This window comes from Alligator mississippiensis, chromosome 8 (genome assembly GCF_030867095.1).
Source record: "Alligator mississippiensis isolate rAllMis1 chromosome 8, rAllMis1, whole genome shotgun sequence".
Taxonomy (NCBI): Eukaryota; Metazoa; Chordata; order Crocodylia; family Alligatoridae; genus Alligator; species Alligator mississippiensis.
Window position 1 is genome coordinate 81,015,355 of NC_081831.1, and position 25,096 is coordinate 81,040,450.

General features: G+C 51.5%; 1 protein-coding gene across 1 annotated transcript in view; it reads left to right on the top strand.

Annotated features, from left to right (window-relative positions):
* Positions 1-5,692: 5,692 nt before the first annotated feature.
* The window catches only part of HS6ST2 (heparan sulfate 6-O-sulfotransferase 2), a 182,274-nt gene continuing 162,870 nt past the window's right edge, over positions 5,693-25,096 (top strand). Inside the window, exon 1 of the mRNA XM_059732904.1 lies at positions 5,693-6,335. Coding sequence (XP_059588887.1) covers positions 5,818-6,335 — 518 coding nt within the window. The 5' untranslated portion in view covers positions 5,693-5,817. The remainder of the gene's footprint in view (positions 6,336-25,096) is intronic.

Sequence of the window (25,096 nt, forward strand, 5' to 3'; positions counted from 1 at the left end):
AATCTCCTTGACAATTTTGCCAGGCTCCCGGTCGCGCCACTCTCCAGGACCCCTTGCCACGCTAGCGCAGCAGTTTGGGGCAGTTTGGATTTCTCTACCGCCGAGGCTGAAATGAATGCCGAGGCTCCTCTGACGGGAAAACAGAGCCTCTTCACCGTGGGAGAGAAGGCAGCGAAATGGAGACTATCTGTCATCAGTGAAAGGATGATCATTGTTTGTTTAGCCCATTCCAAAATAATGGCTCTGCTGGGAACACCGGCCCAGTATGCATCATGTCTTTTATAGTATATATTAATTTAGTATAGACATTAGGCCATCATTATACTCGCCTTTTAATTCTCCTGTATTAGCATTCAGGATCAGTTTTAACCCAGTACACATCTTTGTGATTTCCTAATGCAAAATAAAGCTGGAGAGCAAATGATTTTTTTTTTTTCTTTTTATACAGACTACTGCGTGAGAGTGATGAATATAAAGCGCGGAAACGTCTTTATAATTTTAAAGCTTGAATTTCAGAACACAGTGTTTTCATTAAATGGTGCAATCCATTCATTTTGGAGAGACAGATATAAACAGAAACAAATTAACTCAATAGTTTTCATGCCTAGCATATTTGTGATAAAATTGCCCATTGTTGTGAGTATAAATGTTTGCAAAATATTAGCGACAGCGAGAAAGACAGGGAAGGCAGGGTAGGTTTCTCAAGAATAAAAAACCAGATGTCTCCACAAAATGCAACATGTAAAGAGTGAAATTACTTAAAGGTGAATTCTGGAAGGGAGGGCGGAGGAAGGATTTTTACCCCTTCATTTGTCTCTTTTGTGATGGATAAACAGTCTGACGGTCTTCTGTAACTTTCTTGTCACCTGCTGTTTATATGAGAAATTCAGCTCCTGGCTAGTTGGACAGCTAGTGAAATGAAGATATTTGAGGCACCAGTCAAGTGAAAGCTGAGCAGCTGAGACAGAGAGGGGCTTTTAGTGAGACTGCTTCAATCTCAGGGGTCGTTTGCTTTTGACACCCATTTCACATCGTTTCAGAGGGAAAGATGCCTTTTGAGTGGCTCTGAAACACCCTCTTCTTTGGCAATCTCTCACCGTCGAGGATGATTGTCTTCCATGATTGTTTTATCCGCGTGTCCAAAAATGACTGACGAGACCTATCCGGGATTGACAGACCCTTCAGAGTTTCCAGACCTCGCAAGCCTGCCCCCATCACCATGAACTGGTCGCCACAGGGCTTGAGGAAGGTGCACGCCTGTGCAAATGTGCGTGACTGCTTTTATTGTGGAAAAGCAGCTGCACATCAACTTCTACACACACAGCGCTGGACACGATGGGACCTTGATCCAATGGCAAAGTGGCCAAGACAACTAGGGATCTTTTTCTGCTGCACCCTATACCTGCCTTTGCAGCCATTGAGATCTGGCGGCAAGAAGTGTGTTGTGTACAAACGCTCCAGCTAAACCGGAGGCTAGACTCGTACGTGCTCATGTTTAAGAAGTAAAAAGAGAAAAAGAGAAACCAGGGGTTGGGGAAAAAATTCCAGGCACCAGGCAAATTTGGTAAGTCTATGTTATAGGGCACTTAATTTTCCTGGATGTTAATTATAATGACAGTAGTTTACCATGACAGCTCTTCCTTCAAGGGACAACATTTCAGTTTATTCTGGCACCGTCTATACCAAGCATAGACACTGCTCCGAATAACAGGGAAAGGCTGGTTTTCCAGTGTGCCCATGGCCTGCCTGCTTTCCATAGTGGCGCACAACCTCGCCACCAGCAAGGCCTCATTGACTACATACCAGGAGCCTGATGACTGCACAGCATTTGCATATAAATATACAAAGGATTTTAATCAGAGATAAATCCACAGAGTCATTATTATTATTATCATTAATAATAATAATGATAATAATAATAATTTATTTATTAATTTACAGAATACTTTAATTGTGCCCAGCGCTGTCAAAACATGCTGAAAGACAAAATACGCATTAGCAGATTTTAAATGAGCTGGAATCACTTGGGAAAGGGAAAGTTTGAGGGAAAACCTCTGCTCAGCACACAGCAAGGATCAAAAGGAGGAAGCGAAGTGTTAGTATGCATAATAAATGGGGTGGACAACAATACCCCAGGGCTTCCAGTATGAAATAAAACAATGCAGCGCACCTACCTGGAAGAGAAGGTTTGGTTTTGGTCGCCCTCTCACCAGAAGACAATGTAGAGAAGGATGCTGGAAAGGATAAGGGATATTTAAAGATGCCAACTACTGAGGCTATTCAGATGAGGGAAGAGGGGATATGACAGGGCTGTACAAGACAGTGGACGACAGAGAGAAGGAGTCTCCAGAGCATCTCTTACCACTTCTGGTGCTACAAGAACAAAGGGACGTGTTATTTCCTGAGACACATTGAAGCACCACACTTAATTACCCTCTGGATCTCATTACCTTGACATACCATGGAGGCCAAGAATAAGATGGTAGGAATTGGATGCTCAACGTGGATAAGCTATAGCTCTGTTAAAGCAGATGGACCTCTGATAACCTCCGTTGGCTGAGAATCGGGCCCTGGCTTTTTGGATGCACTATAAGGCTGCCCATGGTTATGTTACCCCGGACCAAATAAAACTGAGATGTGATATAGCTCTGGTGACTCAGGGCATAGATCACCTCGCCATGGCAAGGGTAAGAAGAGTTTCTTTGCTGCCCAGGGTGGTCACCTGGACTGATGCACCTAGTCCTGATCATCCTCAAGCAGGTCCTTGGAGAAGATGCACCCCGCTTTGATCTGGCAATGCGCTTCGATTCCCACGTTTTTGGGGGAAGACGAAAGGTTGAGGGTTAGACTGGCACAGTTTCTCAGCAGCAAAGCCCCTGAGGCCCAGCAGCGTCTCTGCCTCTGCAGTAGCCCTGCCTGCTATGAAGCATGGGCTGAAGCAGGATGAGCAATTGCACCTGCATCATTTTAAGGACTCATGCAAGTTCACATTTCCCTCAATGCTCTTTGGCCTCTCTTTTTTTCCACCCCCCCTAATTCCCTGTCTCATTTCCCAGAAACACATCCAGAGCCACACGTGGCTTCAAGGCTTTTGCAAACCAAAGGAAGGTTGTGCCCATCTTTGCAACGTCTGTCGGGGGGAAGAGAGGGCTGGAAGCTACAGGAGACGGCTGCATTTTGAATCACGGTAATTACACCAGGTGTGGGGGGATCCGCTTGAGCGAGATGCACAATATCAGGTGGTTCGTGATAAAAATCACGAGTCGGCGCCTCTGGGCGTTTCCATGGCAGGGAGCGGAGATGATATTTCTAGGGGAAAAGGCGGCAGCAGGCGAGTTGCGTCTCTGGTTACTGGAAGTTTCCCTCCTTCAGCGCCCTGAGACTGAATCAGGATGCCTGCACGGCAGGACGACAAGGCCGCTTCCCCCAGGCATGGAGGCCACTTTAACATCTCCTTGTCCCCAGGGCATCCCTCGCGGAGGTGGAGGCAGTTGTGATGCAGCGTGTCATGCAAGTGGAGCTCATGGCCGCCAGATGTGGTGGAAGCTGACTGCTAAGCCAGACTCAGAAAGGGATGGGGGACATCCTTGGAGGAAAGGGGCTTCAATCCCTGTCGAGCAAGGGAGTGAGGGATACGGCTTGTGAACCAGGGCTGTCTGGACCTTAAATGCTGGAGGTTGGAAATGGGAGAGGAACAGGAGGAAACCCTGGTTGGACCCAGATCTCTTTCCCACTCAGCCTCCACCCCCTCCTGTGGTGTGACACGGGGCTGTTTGACGTGCGAGGAAAGCTCGTGGGACTGGGCCCATTGCAGGGAAACTATAAGCCTCCCTTAAGGGACCACGGTGTGACGTAGGAGACAGGGCCCCACGGCTCTAGGCTCTGACCCAGTCTGTGGCTCTTACGTTCCTACCCCTCGCTCCGTACCCATGGACACCCCTTTCCTCCACGAATGTGTCCAACCCCTTCTCGAACCCGGCTCCGCTTTCAGCTCCCACCACATCGCGGGGCCACGAGCTCCACCCCCAGTGCAAAACACCTGCCTTGTGTGCACTGGTTTCATGGGGTGACCCTCCTTTTTATCTGGCCAGAGCCAGGGGAGAACCCATCCCCACTGCCTGTCTCTGCCATTGTTGTAAACCCTTCTCCTGCTCCCCTTCCTGGCCAGACCAGGGCTGGCGGTCTCCGTGGGCACGTCTACACGTTCATTAATGTGCAATAGTTACTGCCACAAACACCCTTCAGCAGGCTCCCTGTGCATGACGAAGGGCGTTTGCGCCCAAAAACTTGCAAAGAACAATTTTTCCAACTATTTAGTTGGTCTAATAAGGGAAATCACATTTACTGCAAGAACCTTGTGTACTTATGTCCTTCAACCAACCCCCCTGTAGTAATTACTGCATGTTTAGTTTAGTGCTTAGGGAAGTACTAACTAAATGCACACTAACTACATTTACTGTGAGGTAGTGCCGGGGCACAGGTTTTAGTGACACTTACTGTGCCTAATACTACTTGTGCAGCAGCCTGCGAGCATGGTTTTGCCCAGCAGCTACTGCCCAGTGTTATTAGGCTACTGTGCATTAAGCATCTCATGTAGAGGCTCCCAGTGTCTCCTCCTAGGGAAGCCCCTCCATGCCCCTCTTCCTAAGCCCAGTTGCCCCTTGCCCCCAGGGCTCCCCCACAGCCCTCTCCTTCCCTGCCCAGCCTGGGACCCAGAGCTGGGCAGGGGCCGTGGGGAGCAGCAGCATCAGCCACCCCAGGTGGGGACTGGGGATACCCTGGGCTCCCTGCATCCAGGGCTGGCCAGGGGGGTGCAAGCAGCCCTGGTGGGAATAGGGGGGAATGGGATACCCTAAGTCCCTGCAGCCAGGAGCAGCAGCAGCTGGGGTACTCTGCGCTGTGTGCACCCCACACTGGGTGGGCTGGGGATGCCCTGGGGTCCCTACACCCAGAGTTGGGTGGGGAGGAAGCAGGCTGGGGATACCTCAGTCTGCAGCCAGAGTCGGATGGAGGGAGCTGGCTGGGGATGCCCTGGGTGGGATGGGGGGAGCAGGCTGGGGATGCCCCGGGTGGGATGGGGGGAGCAGGCTGGGGATGCCCTGGGCTCCCTGCCGCCAGGGTTGGGTGGGGGGAGCTGGCTGGGGATGCCCCGGGTGGGATGGGGGGAGCCGGCTGGGGATGCCCCGGGTGGGATGGGGGGAGCAGGCTGGGGATGCCCCGGGTGGGATGGGGGGAGCCGGCTGGAGATGCCCCGGGTGGGATGGGGGGAGCAGGCTGGGGATGCCCCGGGTGGGATGGGGGGAGCAGGCTGGGGATGCCCCGGGTGGGATGGGGGGAGCCGGCTGGAGATGCCCCGGGTAGGATGGGGGGAGCAGGCTGGGGATGCCCCGGGTAGGATGGGGGGAGCAGGCTGGGGATGCCCCGGGTAGGATGGGGGGAGCAGGCTGGGGATGCCCTGGGCTCCCTGCAGCCAGGGTTGGGTGGGGGGAGCTGGCTGGGGATGCCCCGGGTGGGATGGGGGGAGCCGGCTGGGGATGCCCCGGTCCCTGCAGCCAGGGTCGGGTGGGGGGAGCCGGCTGGGGATGCCGGGGCGGGGGCGGGGGCGGCGCGGTGCGGTGCGGGCGGTGCTCGGGGCGGCGCGGCGCGGCTGCAGCGGGGCGGAGCGGGAGGCGGAGGCGGTGCATCGCGGGGTTTGCCGGGAAGCGGCGGCGGGGAGCGGAGCGGCTGGGCTCGGCTCGGCGGGATGGAGGAGGCGGCGTCGGGAGCCGCCGCCGCCGCCCGCGGGCTGTGATCGCCCGGGGGCGGCGGTGCCCGAAGATGGAGGAGCGCTGCAACAAGCTGCTGCTGGCGCTGGTGATGCTCTTCCTCTTCGCCGTGATCGTGCTGCAGTACGTGTGCCCGGGCAGCGAGTGCCAGCTGCTCCGCCTGCGCCCCTTCCGCGCCGCCGCCGCCGCGCCCGCGGACCCGTACGGCGCCGAGGACGAGAGCCCCGCGCGCTTCGCCGCCAAGTTCAACTTCTCGGAGGCCGAGCTGCTGCGGCGCGTGGACTTCAACATCAAGGGCGACGACCTCATCGTGTTCCTGCACATCCAGAAGACGGGCGGCACCACCTTCGGCCGGCACCTGGTGCGCAACATCCAGCTGGAGCAGCCCTGCGAGTGCCGCGCCGGGCAGAAGAAGTGCACCTGCCTGCGGCCCGGCAAGCGGGAGACCTGGCTCTTCTCGCGCTTCTCCACCGGCTGGAGCTGCGGGCTGCACGCCGACTGGACCGAGCTCACCAACTGCGTGCCCGCCGTGGTGGACAGCAAGAAGGAGCTCCGCCTGCGCCCCAGCCGGTGAGCCCGGCCCGGCCCGGCCCGGCCCGCCTCGCCCCCGCCTCACCTTGCCCTGCCCTGCCCTGCCTTCCTCCAGCCTCGGGGCCTGCCCTGCCCTTCCTCCTTATCCAGTGTCCAGCCCTGCTCACACCGCTGCTTCCCTGCACCCATCCCCTTCTCCGTGTCCCTCCAGCCTGGGGGTCCTGCACGTCCCTTCCCTTCCCTTCCCCCCCCCTCCCGTGTCCAGTGCCCTCCAGCTTGCGCGGTGTCCAGCCTCACTCATGTCGCTTCCTCCCTGCACCCTTCCTTCCCCTCATCCTTATCCCGCCCGGGGGCCTGCACTTCTCTTCCCCGTCCCTTCTCCAGTGTCCCTCCAGCTTGTGAGGTGTCCAGCCTTGCTTCCCTGCACCCATCCCCTTCTCCTGTGTCCCTCCAGCCTGGGGGTCCTGCACTTCCCTTGTCCCTGCTCACACGGCTTCTTCCCTTCATCCTTCCCCTTCTACCATGTTCCTCCAGCCTGGAGGGGTCCAGCCCGTCTCTTCCCTTGTCCCTGTATGCAGAGCTTTTTCCCTGCATCCTTCCGCTTCCCCTCATCCTTATCCAGCCTGGGGGCCTGCACTTCCCTTCCCTTTCCCCCCCCTTATCCAGTGCCCCTCCAGGTTGAGGGTCCTGTACTTCCCTTTCCCCTCCCTTACCCAGTGTCCCTCCAGCCTGGGGGTGTCCAGCCTTGCTCTCACCGCTTCTTCCTCCTCCTCCCATATCCCTCCAGCCTGGGGATCCTGCACTTCCCTTGTCTCTGCTCACACGGCTTCTTCCCTTCATCCTCCCCCTTCTACCATGTTCCTCCATGGGGGGGGGGGGGGGGGGTCCAGCCTTTCCCTTCCCTTCCCTTGTCCCTACTCACAGAGCTTCTTCCCTTTCTCCTCATCCTTATCCAGCCGGGGGGGCTCCTTCCCTTCCTCTGCCGTCTCCCCCTTCTCCCGTGTCCCTCCAGCCTGGGGGTCTTGCGCTCCCCTTGTCCCTGCTCACACCGCTTCTTTGCTGCACCCTTCCCCTTCTCCTCATCCGTATCCAGCGGGGGGGGGGGGTTCCTCTGGTCCCTTGCCCCCACTCGCACTGCCTCCTTCCAGCCCGGGAGCTCCTTTCTTTCCATTCTCCTTACACTGCGCTTCTCCAGTGTCTGTGTGTGTGTGTGGGGGGGTCTTTTCCCTTCTCCCTTCTCCTCCCCCTTCAGCCTGGGAGATGGTTTCCTTCCCTTCCTTTCTTCCCGCTCACAAGGCTTCTTCCCTTCAAGGTTGGGGGACTCCTTCTGTCCCTTATCTGGTGTCCCTCCAGCCTGGGGGGTGCCTGCTCTTCTCTCCTCCCCGGCTCACAGCCTGGGGGGCTCCTTCCTGTCCCTTCTCGCCCCTTGTATTGCCTCCTTCCAGCCTGGGGAGGGGAGGGGGTGGTTCTTGCCTTCCTTTCCCCCCCTTATCCTGCCTTCTACCTGCCTGGGGGGTTCCTTCTCTGCTTCCCTTCACCTTGGGGGACTCCTTCTTTCTCCTTCTTCCCACTTGTACTGCCTCCTTCCAGCCTTGCGGGGGGGGGGGAGACTCTTTTCTTTCCCTTCTCCCCCTTATACTGCACCACCAGCATGCGGGGATCCCCTTTCCCTTCTCCTCCCCCTTCAACCCTCCCCCTCTCCTTCCCTTCCCTTCTCCCCACTTGCAACCCCAAAATGTCTGGCTCCAGACAGCCCCCCCAGCCTTGCCCCAGTGCGATACTGCAGCAGCGATCCTCGCTGGCATAGAGGGGGAGCGCTTGGTTGTGCTGCGCTGTCAGCGGCGCCTGGCCTGTGTTTTGGGGTTGGGGCTGGGGAGAGCGCTTCTGCAGCTTGGTCTTGAAAGGAAAAGAAAATCTGTTGTGTCCCCCCACCCCCAGTTCTGCAAGGTGTTTTGCACAGCCCTGGGCACCCGGTCATTGCAGTCCTGAGCATATAGCTCCTGGAGGTCCTGGCTTTGTCGGGGTGGTAGGGGGCTGTGGTCAGCCCTGGGTTACAGAGTGACCCCGGCATCGCTTTGGTGCGTCGATGCGCTACGAGCCAATGCCGCGCAGAGGGATGTGCTGTGCAGAGGCGAGCCTGGGTTGCAGTCCTGTCCTGTGGTGCCCGGCTGGACTGTGCGGGCCCCAGTGCAGAGAGCTCAGGCCAGACCCGTTTCAAATGGCCCGGATGGGGGGAACCGGGTGACGAGTCCGATCTCCCTCGAGTTGCTGACAGAAGTACACCTCTGCTCCTAGGGAAATGCTTTATCCCGCAGGCAGACTTCGCTATGGCAATTATAACGATCGTGGTGAGCCCGAGCGTGATGGAGGCGCTTGTTGTTCAAGTCGGGTCCAAACGAGCCTGATTTCAGGCTGCCTTCCCCCAAAAGTCCTGAGCTTCCCTGTTCCCACCGACCTCAAACGGATTTACGGGTGTGCCAAGAGGTGCCAGTGCATTGAGGACCTGACTGTGGTGCTGAGGTCCGGCCTCTGCCTCGAACAGCATTGCTTGCTGTCTAGTTAAAGGTGCATTGGGGGGGGGGTATGCTTTTGCAGTCAGCTTAAATGAACACTGGGGTTTGCAAAGCAGAGTCCCTTCTGCCACTGAAGGTTGCTTGCCCTTCAGCTGTCACCTTGTTTTGGGTTTGGGCTCTGAATTTGGGTGAATTCTCTTGCTCCTCTGCTCCAAGTCCCTTTGTGCCGAAGTTGCTGATGCCAGCTATTGCAGCCATGCTATTTAAATGCAGTTATCTCGAAGGCGGGCTGTTCCTGGCCCCTTTGCGTGCTCGGAAAGATCCGTTGGATGACGACACACGTCCGGTTGTGACGTATGGAGTCGCTTGTACATCATCTGGCGTGTGGGATGCGTGTGGCACTGTATGTAGGAGAAGGTGGTGGCTATTGTGCGTTGGTGCTTTTTTTCCCCCTCTAATTGTCCAAGAAATGAGATGCCAGGATATCACCGGTTTATGTGACTCTTGGATGCGTGTCAGGTCCCCTTACGATGGAGGGACTGTTGTATTTCACATTATCTGAGCAGTCAAGTCTAAGCACAAATTCATTTGAAATAGAGTACATTTTCTTTCTAGAATTTCTTTTATATAGTGTGACACTACACTGCCATCTAGTAGAAAAATGGTCCGCATCATTATCTTCCCGTATCCAAGATGAAGCTCTTCATAAGACTCTTAGCTATTATGATTCTCGTTCTTTGTTTCCCCCCCTGCTTTTACATGTTGTTCAGGCTCATTCTTGTGGCATTTCATTTGCAGCCATTGAGAATTAATTCCTTCCCCTCGGAATCCATTAGCTGCAGAGCTCCAGGATCCCCGAACCCTTTGAGTTGTCCGTTGATGGGATTTATTTTACCTGTTCAGTAAATCTGTTGCTTATCGGGAGGAGAAAGGGAAAGGCATAAAGTGCATTTCAGTTTATTGCGTGTCGTCTAGTTGGCTTCTTTTTCTCGTTTTCCCTCTACACAGCCTGCAAAATTTTAATTGAGAGGGGTACCTTGCCCTTTACCTACCCCCAGAGTGCATTAATTTAGAGCTTGGGGTTGTGTCCTGCCCCCTGTGGAGCTGGGGCCTAGTTACAAAATAATGATCTGGATCTGGATTCCTGTCTTGTATCGTACAATATCAGGTGGATTCTCACGCAAGGTAAGGGTTTGCTCGGGCTCGGATGTAGGCTGTTATTTTTCCAGGTGACATGCTGCCTTCTCCGTCGGAGGGATGGGCCGGTCGGCGAGCGTGTTCAACAGGGTCGTCCAAAATAAAACAATGCATTCTCCGTCCAGCACAGCTGTCATTTCTGGGCCTAAGGACACGTGATCACAGAGAAGCTGGGGGCAAACCTCCCCAAAGCGCCAGTCCGCCAGCATCCAGCGCGCGCCCTGCTCTCTCGAAGGCGGCTGCTTGATGCTTTGTGTTTAATAGTGTCAGTACACAATTACAGCAGTAATTCTCCCTCCGTCATATGCAGGTAACTTATCATTGTGTAAACAGCCGGCTCCTATGCGGAGGGTACCTGCAAAATAATAAAAATGTGCGTGACCGACACTTCCCACTCCTCCCGTTATCTCGTACCGATTGCTTCTGCGTGTTCAGTTTGGCAGCGATCGCCTAACGAGTGGTTCGATGCCACCAGCCGTGATTCCTGGCTCTGTTGCGATGTGCGGCTCTGCACCTTTGCCGCATGGCTATTGGCTCCCCTTAGAGCAGCGTTATTAATAAATGGGCCTGTATTTTGTGCTGGTAGTAACTAAAAGGTTAAGCATCTCAGTGTAGACCTGCGTGCGAGATGGGAGTCGGAGGGCTGAGGCTCGGATTCCATGGTGACGGACCATTGTCCAGAGAAACCCAGGCCAGGGATGCACGCGTGACCTTCACGGCACCTGGTCTGGATCGGCCAAGCTATCTGGCTGTCCTCATCTTTGCTGTAAATGCCTGGCAAGGGCTGAGACGCTGGCTATCGTTTCACTAGATGGTCTAGCCTGCATTGGCATTCGGTTGCTCTAGAGAGGAACTGCTGAAAGCGTGCTGGCTCTCAAGATGAGATGGCTGTCTCAATCTGTCACACCTTGGAGGCCTCTTCCCTGGCTGGTTTCGGGGCTCCAGGAAATCCGGAGGGTGCTCCGTGACTCTCGGAGACACAGCAACAGGGATGCGGTCTGGGTAGATCGGCTCCAAGAGGTCTGAGTAGTTCCTGAAAAAATCCCCAGGCAAGGTTTCTTTGGGTAGATGTGCTGTCTTCGATTAGACCAAGTAAATAGTTGCAGGGGGGACAACAAACTTGAAAAAAATCCCCCTTAAAGAGGACTGGAAGTCCTGGGCAGGCCTGTTGGGAATGGCTGAGCTGTGGACCTGCAGCCTTTCACCTGGAGGAAAGCAAAGAGAGAGTGTTATTGCTTGTGTGGATTGTGCTGGAAACTATCCTGTGAATCGTGGGACTCCTAGATGAATAGCAGGAAGTTGTGGTATCCTGATTGCAGCTGGAAGAGGAGGGAGGGAAGCTTTGTGTCGCCCCAAAAATGCAGAGAGATGGAGCTGGAAGATGCCAGCCCTCAGTCCCAGGCAGGAGGGCAGCGACATGCCGAGGCTGCCTGGGGCTGCAGGGCTCCCTTAGGGGCTGTGGCTGCCACCCTTGTTGGGGCTGTTTCTCTGGCATGACCTTCCGGCCTGCCCCTGTCCTTTCTGGTTATCCCTTCTCACTTCCCGTCCTCTCTGCACGGTCCCCATGTCTTCCCTGCAGCTCCATCTCTTTCATCCCTGTCCTGAGCCCCTCTGTTCCCATTGCAGCATCTCCCCTGAAGCTGCTTCTGGAAACCTTCAAACCCTGGGTGTCCTCTGCTGCTCTTCTCCATTTCATAGCTGCTGCTTTATCCATTCCTGGCGACTGTCCCAAACCCTCGTCCCCACCCTGTCCAGCTCCTTGAGTCCACCCAGGCCCTGCCCTCGCCGTTCCCCCAATGCTGGCTACTACCAGGGTTGCAATATTTCCGACTAGAGGAACCGCTGCCAGCACGGAGCATGACCGCATGCAGAACTGCTGTTCTCATATGATGGGGCTTCACCATATACCAGATGCTGCAGTGATGGGCTCTTCCTCCCTGCATTGCTCCAGCTCCCAAATACAGGGCAACCGCGGTGCTGCCAGAGCACCTTGAAATCACTGGGATCCTGCTGTGAATTTTTAAGTGCTGCGAAGGAGCAGGTAATGAAGGTCACTGGTAGAGCCGTGTGGTATCGGGAGGGTCGTCAAACAGCCTGGCATCTGCCGCGGAGAGGGAGAAATGCTCCTTTTCCTAGTTGTGAGTGACTGGCTTGAGTCACCTGATTGATTGTGGAAGCCTGGGAGCCTTTGGCACAGCAAACTGAAGCGGCATCCAAAATAACTGTGCGTGCGAGTGTCACAGAGCTGAGATTCTTCTCAGCTAATTATTATGGAAAGTATCTACCTAACTTGTCTATAGCAATAAATCCAAGAGCAGAGTTGTTAAAAAACAGAGTACTTGGGTTTAGGTTGAAGAACGTATCGAGGCATTTGGGCAGATAAAGGAACTCCTGATAGGAGCAACCGGTGCGGTGGTCTGGCTTTATCTCCTGCTAGAGCATTTTCCTGGTGCCTCACAGTGGAGGTACTAGATTTAATGCGCGTTAATGCACATATAGACGCACCTAGTAAGTCCCGGTCTGGGACACAGTAAGCAAGGCCTTATCTTGCAATAGTTGTTGTTTCCCAGTGACTTGAAATGAGGGTAGAAAACTGCCCAGGTGGAGCTGATTGTGGAGGTGAAGTCTGCTTGTGTCCGGTGCATGGTGTGTCACTTTGGACACGGGTAGTGTTGTAAAGACACTGGAAAGCCAGCTGCTTTAGCTCCCCAAGCCCATAATGGTAAAGAAGAGAAGCTAGTCCTCTCTTCAAGAATAAGCTTGTCATCATCTGTGTGAAACCAGGAATTCCTGTCTTGGAAGCAATTTTGCAATGCCTCTCTTGGGCTGGGAGCAGATGTTCCCATCTTTACCAGGGGCTGGATGGCAGAAAGACACAGAAATCAGTTCGATACCGTCGGGACAAGATACGAGCCATCAGAAACACACAGGCATTTAGTTTTGGTTGCTTTTATGACCCGCTGAATTCCATCCCTTTGGGAACACGTCCCGTGTCTGCATGGGAAATCTCATTGGAGATTATTTTGCGTTAGCTGTGCTTCTGTTCCAGATGTCTTTATTTTGCCCATATGCTATTTGGACAGAGGTTTTTCAGGCCATATTGGGGTTGCTGTGTGGTGATGGCAAAAACTGTTACCACCTGTGCTGCTGGCAAAGTCCTTGGAAGGAAAGAGGGCTGCAGGAACAAAGGTTGCTGTCAGATGCTCCCTTTGCCCGGACGGCCTGGGCATGCTCAGGTGTTTCCAGCATGCCTGCCATGTGCCTGCTTCTGGGCCCTGTGTGGCTTGGAGCCCATTGCATCGCAGAAAATTTCGTGTTAGCTTTGCACAGAGAGATTAGTGTTCCTCATAGAGGTCAAAACCCTCTGGAGAGAGCTGCAAAATAGCTGCCTCGAGGGGTTGTCAGAAGCTGCTTCATCTCAGCAAGTCCTGCCGATCCCGGTACTTCTCTAGGCTCGTTGTCCAATGGATTCACCCAGGTTCATAGGGCTGTGCACGTGGTTGGAAGGATGCACAGCATTGCTCCGTGCTGTGGGAAGCTGGAGAAGGGCAGCGGAGATGAGACCCTGCCACCTCTTCCCCCCCAAACTGTTGGATAAAAAGGGGTAGGACCTGCAAAAGAGAGGGGTGGAGAATATTTTTTGAACCCTGGATGAGATGCCTCTGTCTTTCCTCTGTAACTATGGTGATCGGCGATTGTAGCACACCGATTGTAGATGGGGAAAGCGGTAGGGATGGAGAAGAGGGAAGGGGACATGCATGAAAATAGAGAAGGCAAGAGAAGCCGTGTGCGTGTGTGGCTCAAAGGTAGTAGTAGCTCGGGGCTGGCCCTGCTGAACAGCTATTAGGAGAGGAAGTGAGCAGCATGTTCCCTGCCCGGGACTAGGGAGGGGAGTATTTTTAAGCCAGTAAATGTAATGACCTGCTGCGACGTGGCACATAGCCAAGGCCACCAAGCATGACACGGCTGTCCTTGAAACGAGCACTTTGGGAAGCTCTTTGCAAAAATGACTTTGTATTAATTAAATGCAAACAACAAAAAAAAAACAACCCCAAACACTGAAAAGCCACGGGCACGCTTTCCTGTATCCACGGGCTCTCTGAGCGACCCGTGGCTTTTGGGTTGGTGGTGGGGGGCTGCAGGGGTAACGAGTGAATGCTGCCTGTTGAACCGTCAAGGCCACTTCTTGCAACGTTCGGCTTTCTCTGAGGGTCTCCCGTCCTGCGGCCGGCCAGGCCCGAGAGGACACGGACCAACTGGGCATGGCAAAACCGGTTCTCCAAGGGCAGAGCTATTTCCTAAGTACACATTGTTCCTTAGCTTAATACCCTATGAAGCCCTTAGACTTGACCTCCAGGGTCTTGATTATCAGTTCGAAATTCTTTGTTGCATTTAGTATATCGAGACGTGACGCCTCCCCACCCTGCACCCACCATTTTTGGTGAAATACTATTGTGAGGTTTTTGCAAATAAAATGATGCATATTTTTAAAAGACATCTTAAAGGGATAGTAAAATAAACAGTCTTCCCTACTGGGTCTCTTCGCTTTTCCTCCTCTTCACTCGTGTGGACTGAATTTAGTTAACTGAAGGAATAAATGCCTTATTTTTTGGGTTCTGGGAACTGTTTCTGTCTGGATAGAGGTAACTCTATCCTGCCTCGAGAGCGGGGCTGAGCTAGATGACTTTGTGAGGTCCCTTTTAGCTTTACTTTCCAGTGCTCCTATGAACTCATTATAAATTGGAAAATACGCTGCTGATGGTTGCGGCGGGGCAGGTTCGAGTCTTCATGTATTCATTCCACTTCTTATCCTGTTTGTTTCTGTCAGATCTGGAACAAGCGGAGGGGCACAGGCACAGCTCGATGGTGCCGTAGCTCTAACACTTGAGTCGTTTTTGTATGTTAGACACCCCCCCCCCCACACCTCTGGGTTTTATAAATATTGAAATGCAGTTATAAATAATTGCTTCAACGGTATTAAAAACATGCAGGCTCTACGTGAGGCGGGTATTTATAATTCTGTGATGCAGGCTGTCAGGTGTCAGACGAGCTGGAGCGTCGGTAATAGATTTGTTATAATAAGAGATGGGCAGTGTGAAGTTGCCCAACTCGGGCACCACTTTGGAGGTATGTTAACAGAGATTAATTTGTCCCTCATTTATTTAATCTGAATTGTCAAGACTCGTGTTCACCACTGATGTAAATGCTGGCAAAAAGGACTTATTAGTAGATTTGATTGCTTTTTAAATTTGACTAGCAGAGATGCGCCGGCGTGCCTAAGAGAATTGGGCTGTTTCTTGTGAACAGTTCAGTGCCTAATGAATCACTTCAATGTACTTTTCTGAAGGAAAGCAGAGCAATTTAAATGTGCAGTGCATTGATTTACATCAAATGGATTAGGCCTCTGTGTGCAATCCCTTGCATTAATTTACTTTCTCCACAACTGTAATAATAAAGACAGCACTTCAGGACGGTATCGGCTTAAATGAGCTCGTGTAGATCACTAGGAAGGGGAATAACAGCTTACTGCAAGAAAGATTGGGGAATGGATCGATTGGAAATGGCTTGGGTTTACAGACTGGGAGCAAGCCAGGTGAAAAGGTTGCAGTGCCTGTTCCTTGGAGGTCTGCATTGCTGAAATCTCCATCCTTGGAGGTGTTGAAGACCCAGCTAGGCAAAACCTTGGCTGGGATAATCTAGTTGGAGATGGTTTGAGCAGGGGGTTGGACTAGATGTGACCTCCTGACATCCTTTCCAACCCTCATTTTCTATGAGTCTATGGACGTTTTGGGACCGGACAAGTCCGGAGCCCAGGAAATGACTGCCATCCGCTGCAGTTAAGCACGGGCTCATCTTGCAGCTCGTATTATGTTTCTTCTGGTCTCCTGGAACTTGTCTGTGCTAACGCTGAACAAAATGAGATTTGTTAAAGGAAAAGAAGTGGGATTCTCTCAGCCTGGCATTTTACAGCATGATAGAAATAGATTGTTATAATTTGGTGTAACCTCTTTAAAGTTATTGGTGTTTCTGCAGTCTTTCTTGAAATGACTGACGGTACAGAAATCTGGAACTGAAGTTTGCTTGAGGACATTTCTTTTTCACGGCTGCAGGAACTTTTATTTCTGCAATGTCTGATCTCTCATGCAATTTGTTGCACCCAACTGCTGGAATTCCTTCTGACACAGGCTGGAGGAATGCAAAAATCTGTATAATATTAAACCACTTAACAACAAAGATGTCATCTCCGCTTTGCTTTAGACCCATAGAGATTACTGTTCCTAAGTAGCCCTTGCAGCTATTTTGCCCTTGTTTGGAATTATCCACGCATACTTTTTTTTTTAGTACTTGAAAGCATAAAAAGCAAGATGATCTTCTTAAACTGCGAATCCTTATGGCTGCATGATGATCAATGCAGCTGCGAGAGTCCCTCCGATTTACAAGAGAGAAAACAATTGCAACCTCCTGGACTCTCCTACCTGATGTCATCATGACCCTTGTTCTCCAGGGCTTGCTCAGCGGGTGGGGTGAATATCCGTAGGGATCATTTCTGCAAGATTTGGCTCTGTATTTGCATGCCATGACTGTGAGTGGCCTGCTGGAAAGGAAGGAGCTTATTTCTCTGCAAGGTGGGATTTAGGGGCATGGCAAGACTGAGCAGAAATGGGTAGGTCGGTGGGCACCACTGAAAAGATGGGCTGTTTGCCTGCTTTGCCGGTCTCCGCATCGTGGGGAAAGCAGCTCCGGGAGCTAGGCGCTTGGCAGCAAGCTCTGACGATTTTGGTGATTGATTTGCCTGATGCTGGCAATTGTACAGTACATTCTGAGGCTAATAGGGTAGCACCAAATTATTCAGGCATTATTGAAATGAATCATGTTTGTGATGAGTAATATGTCGCAGACTTTGGTATTTATGAATAATTAACCCAGTAAAGTTTTTCTTAAAAAGACATGAAGAAATGATTTAATTTCCACTAAGAACACTCTGTAAAATTAATGAAAGATAATTGCCCTCGCTAACATGCAATGAAACAGTGAAGGCAATACATTTTTATTTATTTATTTATTTTGTATTTAAATTCCTATTGCTGCAATAAACATCAAATACACAGTCCCTTTCGCCTGGCTTTTACTGAGTAGGACTGATGCTTAACATCTCTTTATTTCTTTGATTTTCTGTTTGTTTGTTGCTTCTTGGAGTAAACCGAAGATGGACTGGCAAACGTTCGCTCCGAGCGGTGCCGGGCGTCCCTCTCTCGGCGCGGGCAGTACAGATGCGTGCACCGCGAGGCGGCGATGCTCGAGTTAATGACAATTAGCAAGGGACTCGCTTTTTTCTAATAGAGCTCCTCGTGTAACTCCAGTTCATGCTTTTCAAGAGAAGAATCTTTTTGAAGTATTGCACGTATACCGCTTTGAGTGAAATACCCATTTATTTCAAAGTGCCTTGGAAAATCATTAGCAAAACGCTGATAGACCTGAATGTCAGAAGACCCATTAGGATGAAACTCAAATTGTGCTACTTGGTTTCCAGCAGCTCATCCACCTCTGGAGGAGGTGTACTTTTGATGTGCTGGAGCTAAATATATGCAGCCACGAGAGGGGATCTTTGCAGCTTTCGAGTCCCCCGTAGAAATGCGAGGCGGGAGATGTCTTCTGCAAGAGCCTTGCAGCAGGCCCTGTTCATTTCCCATAATCAAAAGGGTTATTGGGTTTTGATGTCCTTAGAGGTCCGAGTATCCTGAAGAGCAATTCCTCCTTTCTTGGTGATAAGTGGATTAAAATATGGCCAGGCTCCCCATTACGGCAGTGGGAGTCATCCTCCCCCCAAGGCACAGCGGGGCAGAGAGTTGCTCGTTGACGGAAAACTTCGGCTAAGCGATCCGGTGGTTGGAAGCGAGACGCCGTCACATTGCTGATCTTCTCCAGACTGGGTCTTGAGGTTGGGGTGGTGATAACAGGTGTAAAATATTAATTTTAAAAAAATGAAAACAAAGCAACAAATCCATTTGCTGCTCAACGCCAAAGAGCCGGTTTTTACGCTGCAGAACAGTGTGGGAAAGAGTCATTTTGGTGGTAGCTTTCTCTGCAGGAAACTAAACCTCACTTTCCTAAGCTGAAGCCAGGGTGTGAGGTCAGCAATGCTATTCCCAGAAGTAGCCCTGGGCCTGTTGGCTTTATGTAATGCAGACAAAAGTTGTTTAAAACACTGGTAGGAAATACTTTCCACCCCTTTCCTCTTGGCAGTAGAGCACTGAAGAAGCAGTTAACTAGACTGGGACACAATGGGCACATCTACACGTGCACTTTAATGCACATTAAAGTATTACTAAAAACCACTAACGTGCATTAAACTAGCTTAATACTCATTAAACTTCACTACAAAACCGTTCTCTTTTGTTAATGCGCATTAAAGTGCATGTACAGATGTGCCCACTGTGTCCCAGCCTATTTTAATGTGCATTAAAGCATCATTAAAAAGCTGTGCTATTTAGCTAATGTGCCGATTTCTAAGCATCTCTTAAAAATCATGGACATTTCTGCATGTGCTCTGGGAGCAGAGGGGTGCTTTAATTAGAGCAGCTCTGAGAACCACTCTAATTAAAGCACCTGGATTGGCACATGTATCAGCATCCCCATGCTGAAAAATGGCGGTGGGGGTGCTTTAAACTAAACATTGTCAAATAAACTTTAGTTAAAGTGCCCTGTCACCATTTTTCAGTGCAGGGGACGCTGTTACACATGATGGTGGAGTTTGCTGGAGCACAGTAATTGCCATGCTCCAGCAGATTTAGTTAGTCGAGTCTGCTTCTACGCTCTGTAATTACAGTGCATTAGAGCAGCCTCGCTGCATGCATCTAGGCACCCCATGCTCTTTAGTTAATGCGCATTAAGACAGGTTAATGTGCATTTTCCTAGTACCTCACAGTGGAGGTACTAGATTTAATGCACACTAACTAAAGCACGTTAATGCACGTGTAGACACGCCCAGTAGATCCCAGTCTGGGACACAATAAGCAAGGCCTGGTCTTGCAATAGTCCTTGTTCCCCATTGACTTTAAGGGTAGAAAACTGCCGAGGTGAAGTCTGCTTGTGTCTGGTGCATGGTGTCACAGGGGCACGGGGCAAGAGAATGGTTTCGCAACGTGGCCTGTAAAAGCCATGCGCTGTCCTGCGGCAGGGGTGGTCAGCCAGCCTCGCATTAGCGCTGGAGACCAGGAGGAGAGGACTGGCAAGCATGTAGGACTTCCAGCAGGACATATCTGTCTGGCAGGAGCTGAGTTGCAAAAAAATAAACAGGCGAAGTGATGAAAGGGTTCGCGTTGCATGTGCTTTGAGCTGTAACCCACTAAAATAAGTTGCTGTTCACACAGGAAGCTTTCCGCATTGAAGTGGTCTCTCTGACTTCGTGCCCTCCCTTTCTCTTGTGGGTCTCAAGTTGCAGGCTGTGGTCCAGGTTTTCGCTTTGTTTGACTGTCCGCAAAAATCTAAACAGGAGCAGCCTTTGATCATGGTTGCCAGTAAAAGGCAGCATGCCTGCTTGTCAGCACAGGATCCTTCCAAAGCAGATGGGACGAGCGTCTCTACAGGCTCCTGGAAAAGTTGCGTAAATCACTCCAAAATGGGGCTAAAAGACTGTTCTGGTCAGGCCGTGGTAAGGGCACGGCTGTTCTTGGCTGCATGGCTTATGGTGCCCTTTGACCTAGGGGAGTATGGGCTAGCAGGTAGAGCACTGGACTGGTAGTCTGCAAGCCTGGGTGCTCGTCATAGTCGCTCCATCTCCTGACCTTTGCTTTATCCATTTAGCTTCAAGCAGCACCTGCACACACCTGTCTGGTGCACAGTGCAAGGAGGTTCTGGTCTTGGCAGGGCCTCGTGCTTCTGCCGCGAGCTACCTGGTAGCTCTTGTCTGCCATATTGGAAGGCCTGTATCTATGCGCTAGTGGCTCCAAGTAGAAGGCAAACCTCTTTTCAAGGGTTTGACTTGAGTAAAGGGAATCAAAATATACATTGCTTTTGCACATGGGGCTTTATCTCCTGTATCCTCTCTGCCCCCTTTGTAAGGGCAGGTCCTGCTGAGTGGATTTAGCATGGGAGGGTCAAAAGACCCGGCAGAGAGTTGGCACAAAAGACTTCCCGAGGCATTCGAAAAGCCCACAGAGAACATCCATTGCAGATCGTGTTGCTTGTGAACTTGTGCTCATGCACGAACATCCATTGTAGATCGTGCTCATGATGCTCGTGGATGTCCATTGTAGATCGTGCTGCTCGTGAACTCGCGTTCATGCATTGACATCCATTGTAGATTGTGCTTGTGATGCTCATGGACATCCATTGCAGATCGTGTTGCTCGTGAACTCGTGCTCATGCATGAACATTCATTGTAGATCGTGTTGCTCGTGAACTCGTGCTCATGCATGAACATTTATTGTAGATCGTGTTGCTCGTGAACTCGTGCTCATGCATGAACATTTATTGTAGATCGTGTTGCTCGTGAACTCGTGCTCATGCATGAACATTTATTGTAGATCGTGTTGCTCGTGAACTCATGCTCATGCATCCATTGCAGATCGTGCTGCTCGTGAGCTCACGCTCATGCATGAATATCCATTGTAGATCGTGCTCGTGATGCTCGTGGATGTCCATTGTAGATTGTGCTTGGGATGCTGCAGGCCGAGCTTGTGCATCTTTTGGTGATGAAAAAATGAATCTAGAACTTGGGGTTTAAAAGCGATGGTGGTCTTGGAGCAGATAAGATAGGTCCTCCCAATGATCCATCACCTTCTACCTGGGTTTGAGGCCCTTTCCTGAGTACAGCAGTAGACTCCTCTAGCCCGTGAAGGCAGGAGAGGAGAAATCTTATTATATGTTGGACTACAAGTGGCAATTCCAGCCATCCCCAGTAGGTTGTTCTGCTTACACGACAGTTTTAACATCCTCGTCTCCCATTGGGTTTGGCTGTGCTAGTCGGAGTTTTGACCTGGATTATTCGCGCTTGGAGGATTGCATACTGGTAGCTCCCAGCCAACTGGAGTTAGATTTATAGGGTAGCATGGAGGTTCAGCAAGTATGTACTACCTGCTGGATTTAAGAGATTGTAGCTTGCTGGTGGTGATGTAGGTCAGCTGAAGAACAGGGCTTTCGCTACTGATGAATTTTAACTGGGGAATAGTTTTGCAACGAGTCTGGTCATCAGCTAGGTTTTGTTTTTTTGTTTTTTTAAGCCTTTCAATCCGCTGCTTGTCCAAGGAGAAATTGCATTTTTGCAAAAATCCAGCCACCAGAAAATGTTTCAAGGAGACCCATGAACATGGCCTTGTGATTGGATTTTTTGTGCTGTTTTGTTGAATGCCAGGACCAGACGTGCATGAGTAACTTCCTGGCTACAAGCTGGAAAAATGTATTGTGCCTATGTTTTGGCTGCAGATATTGCCCTTTGAGATCTGCACTCAATTGTATCTGTTTGAACAGATTATGTGTTTTGAAGACTGAAGTGGCACCTGGACTATCACTAGTTAGGTGGTCATTATGCAGGTGTTCAAGTCCCCTCGGGATCTCCGTGCCGTGATTGGGATCGTGCAGTGTATATGGGCCCGGTTGCAGGGTAATGGAAGAGACCGAGTGGCGAGTTTGTCCCAGCAAATCTGTACTTACTGCTTTGGTGTTTCTCAGCTGTGCAGCCTACAGCAATGGGGCATGGATGGATTTTGAGAACCGCTGGGTTTAGAGCACGTGGCTGGTGCTTGAGGGAAGCAGAACAAGCAAAGAGGTAGGTATTCTGAAGAGGAATGGAAGAACTGCTTAAAATACACGCGGTATTACCACATCCCAATCACAAGGAGCTGTTGACTTGCACAAAAGCCATTGTTTGCCCTGTCCTGGATTGAAGTTATCGTGAGGCTCAATTCTGTGCCCAGCATAGGCCCCTTTCAATCCACGGGGTGGCTGGGGTGCAATGAAAGGCTTGATTTGGGGGGTTACCTCCAAGATGTGTGTGGGTACGTCAAGTTTTTTCCTTCTGTTGCAATCCTGAGGCCCAGCTAAGCCTATGTGAAGGGCTCCTAATGTGCCAATTCAACACTTGAACAGGGGAAAGCCTTAATTCCTTTGAAATCAAGCCAGGTTTGTATTTAAATTGGGGCTGACTTTGCTGGAAAGGCACTTCTGAATCCCTAGCTAGCTTCCTTATATGCTGCTGCTCTGACGGAAGATCCCCATCTCTGAGTCATCTTTGTTGGACAGAAACTGCAGGTTTTAGTGCTGTTGACACCCGCCTGACTCTCTTGACCTGAGCAATGATTGGAATATCCTTCTTTGGCGAGTCTATGAGGCCTGCAAACGGTGCACTTGGGAAGGGTGGGTGCTAGGGGGGCTTCAGCAATTCACAAGTGCACGCGTTAAGTGCCAGGCTGAATTGAGCTCCGGATGTGGTCAGAGGCTGAGCACTTTTTGGGACCGGCTCTTGGGACCAGGGGGACGTGCACAGCCTCGCCAGCTGGGGTATTACAAACCTGCTTCTCATCTCCATAGGGGTTTTCAAGGGGGGACCTCTTCATTGCATTACGCTGGGCTGTCATTGCACGTAGTGAACCATCTCTTAAAAGCATCATGCTTTGGCTTCATGGTGGACTTCAGATCGATCGATCGATTTATCTGTAGATAGATAGATAGTCTCCAAGAGTTTTGATCCCCTTTAAAAGAATTTAAAGAATTTATTGGCAGATCTTCTCGTCGCATTTCCTAACTTTCCTTGGTGTTTGGATTCCCTCGTGGCACGTTGCTCAACGTTTCTTCTTCCTCTTTGCTGCTCACGTGGAGATTGATGGTCTCGTTTGGTCACGGGGACTCGCTGTCCACACTGTTGTCCTGGCCTGTCGGCTATCACGACTCCTCCCGACATAGACTTTGCAGGGAGGAGGAAAGAGTTTCCCTAGCAGGGGCTGAGCGGTTGTTTGAAGTCTTTATATCTCGCCTGGATGCTGTTCTTCAGAGGAGACCGAAGCTCAAGCAGTTAACACAGGGATTGTGGGGGGCAGGCTGGTGTCACTTTGGTGTCAGGGAAGCTCTGACTTCCCTGGGATGGCAAAGTTGGCTTGTTCGAGGCAAGGGACTCTGAGCTGGGCCTGAAATGCAGGCCCTTGCACTGGAGCAGAGCATGGCTGATTACAGGAGACGTGCCTCCATGCCGCTTCCCGAGCGAAGATGCAGGGCTTCTCTACCGCTGTGGATAATCAATGCACGTGTGCTATAGTGGCAACGAGCTGTAGGTAGCAATTTGGGCTAGTGGTGGAGGTTATTTTTCCCAAAGCTGGGATGGTGGGACTGCAGCATGTCAACAGCAGCCCCGTCCCAGCCTGCGTCGAGGTGGCCGTGCCCTCGTCCGAGCGCAGGATTGCTGTAGCTGGCCTGTGCCGTAACATTGGCAGTGAATGGCATGATGGTTTCTGCTGCCTGTTGCTTAACGGAGAACCCCAGATCAGATTGACTTGCACCCCGACCCGGAGGCAGGATTTCGATGCGACTCGGGCTCCCCAAGGGGTCTGGTCTGGGGTGCAGGTCCATCAAATTTTTCCCACCTCTTTTGGTGAGCTGCATGGTGCTCCGTGGACAAGAGCTGTGTGCTGCCACGTCCTTACCCCGGATGAGCTGCTTTCCAGCCCGGCCCCTCTCTTCCTTTCCCATCCCGTAGGCTCCCTTTCCAGATCTGCCGCAGAGGTGCAGCTCTCGGGCAGAAAAGAGCAGGGAAGGGCTAGATGTCCATTTGAACAAGCTCAATTTGAGGTCCTCTCCTCTGCTAAATGTCTGGCTCTGTTTAAAAAGCCGCTTGCCCGAGCTGAGCGTGTGCTTGTATCATCCGCTCCCTTGCCTGGCATTGTGGGGGTCCAACCGGGGGTTTTCGTGGATAACAACATCAAATGCAACAGCTTGAGCCAAAGAGTCAGGTTTGCTAGCTGGGACTGTGACCGGCTCCTGTCCTCTGGATGTCAGGTGCTGGGGACTGGGAGCCGTGCCGTCGCGTGCACCCGCTGATGAGTTGCAAGGGATGCTCGCTTGCTTGCTTGCTGTCTCCAGCATGAGATCTGACCCGAAGCGCCCGATCTCAACGCTGGGAATCTGAATTCTGATCCAAACCTGGTGTGGATGGATCAGTTTTCTAACGCTAGCCGGCGTATCAGACAGCACAGCCAACAGGGGCGCGGGAAGGTTGGGGAATAGCCAGGCTCAGCAGGAGATAACATTTCTAAGACCCAGGATTATGGGAGGATCTGGTTATTTGCAAAATGGGTAAGCAGATCGGCTCGCTGACAAGGGTGGCTCAGTAGCCACGTCGGAGTATTGATGGGTGTGCTTTGCTCCTCTAAGCTGCTCGCGCCGTGCTGGCGCACAGACACTGCAATGAGTAGCGACAAAAATTCAAGAATTGCATTTTAGCTGCACATTGGGAAGCTCTCCTATTTCCCAATTAGGAAGCAAACACCTCCTGTTTGTAACTTCTCCGTGGATCTTTTTCTTTCCTTGAAAAAAACAAGCAAACCAGTGAGGGTATTTTCATGAAAACCATGTTTCTGAATCTGTTTGTCTTTTCATTCCCTCCTAGTCTTCCTCAGTACTCATGTGAGGTCAGTTTATCGCTGTAGGGAAGGTCTGGGCTTGGTTATACGCGGGTTAAGTCGCTCTGCTGAGCGCTGTGAAATCGCTGGGAGCAAACCGAGAGAGATCCAGTTTGTGGTGTATTATGGCTGGTGCTGCCCGTTGGAGGAGCTCGTGGTTTGGGCTCGTTGCCTGTAACGCAGGGCATGGAGTTAAACCTGTTTTGACAGCACTGTGATGGACGACCCCACGGGTGCAGTCTAACTCAAGAAAAATGAGGGCATTTGTACGGGGCCATCTGATGTCCAGATTAATTTGGGGGCCGCAAATTGCTTGCCCCCACTGCTTTGTGCCTTAAAGATGAAGTTTTTTTTCCTCTGGTCAGGAACTTTTTAGTCACTCCTTATTCGCTGCGAGTTACGAGACATTAGGCACCAAATAAAGGATGTCCGTGCAAATACGGGCTGGGAGGAACCCATTGGTCACACAAGGCTCTGCAGA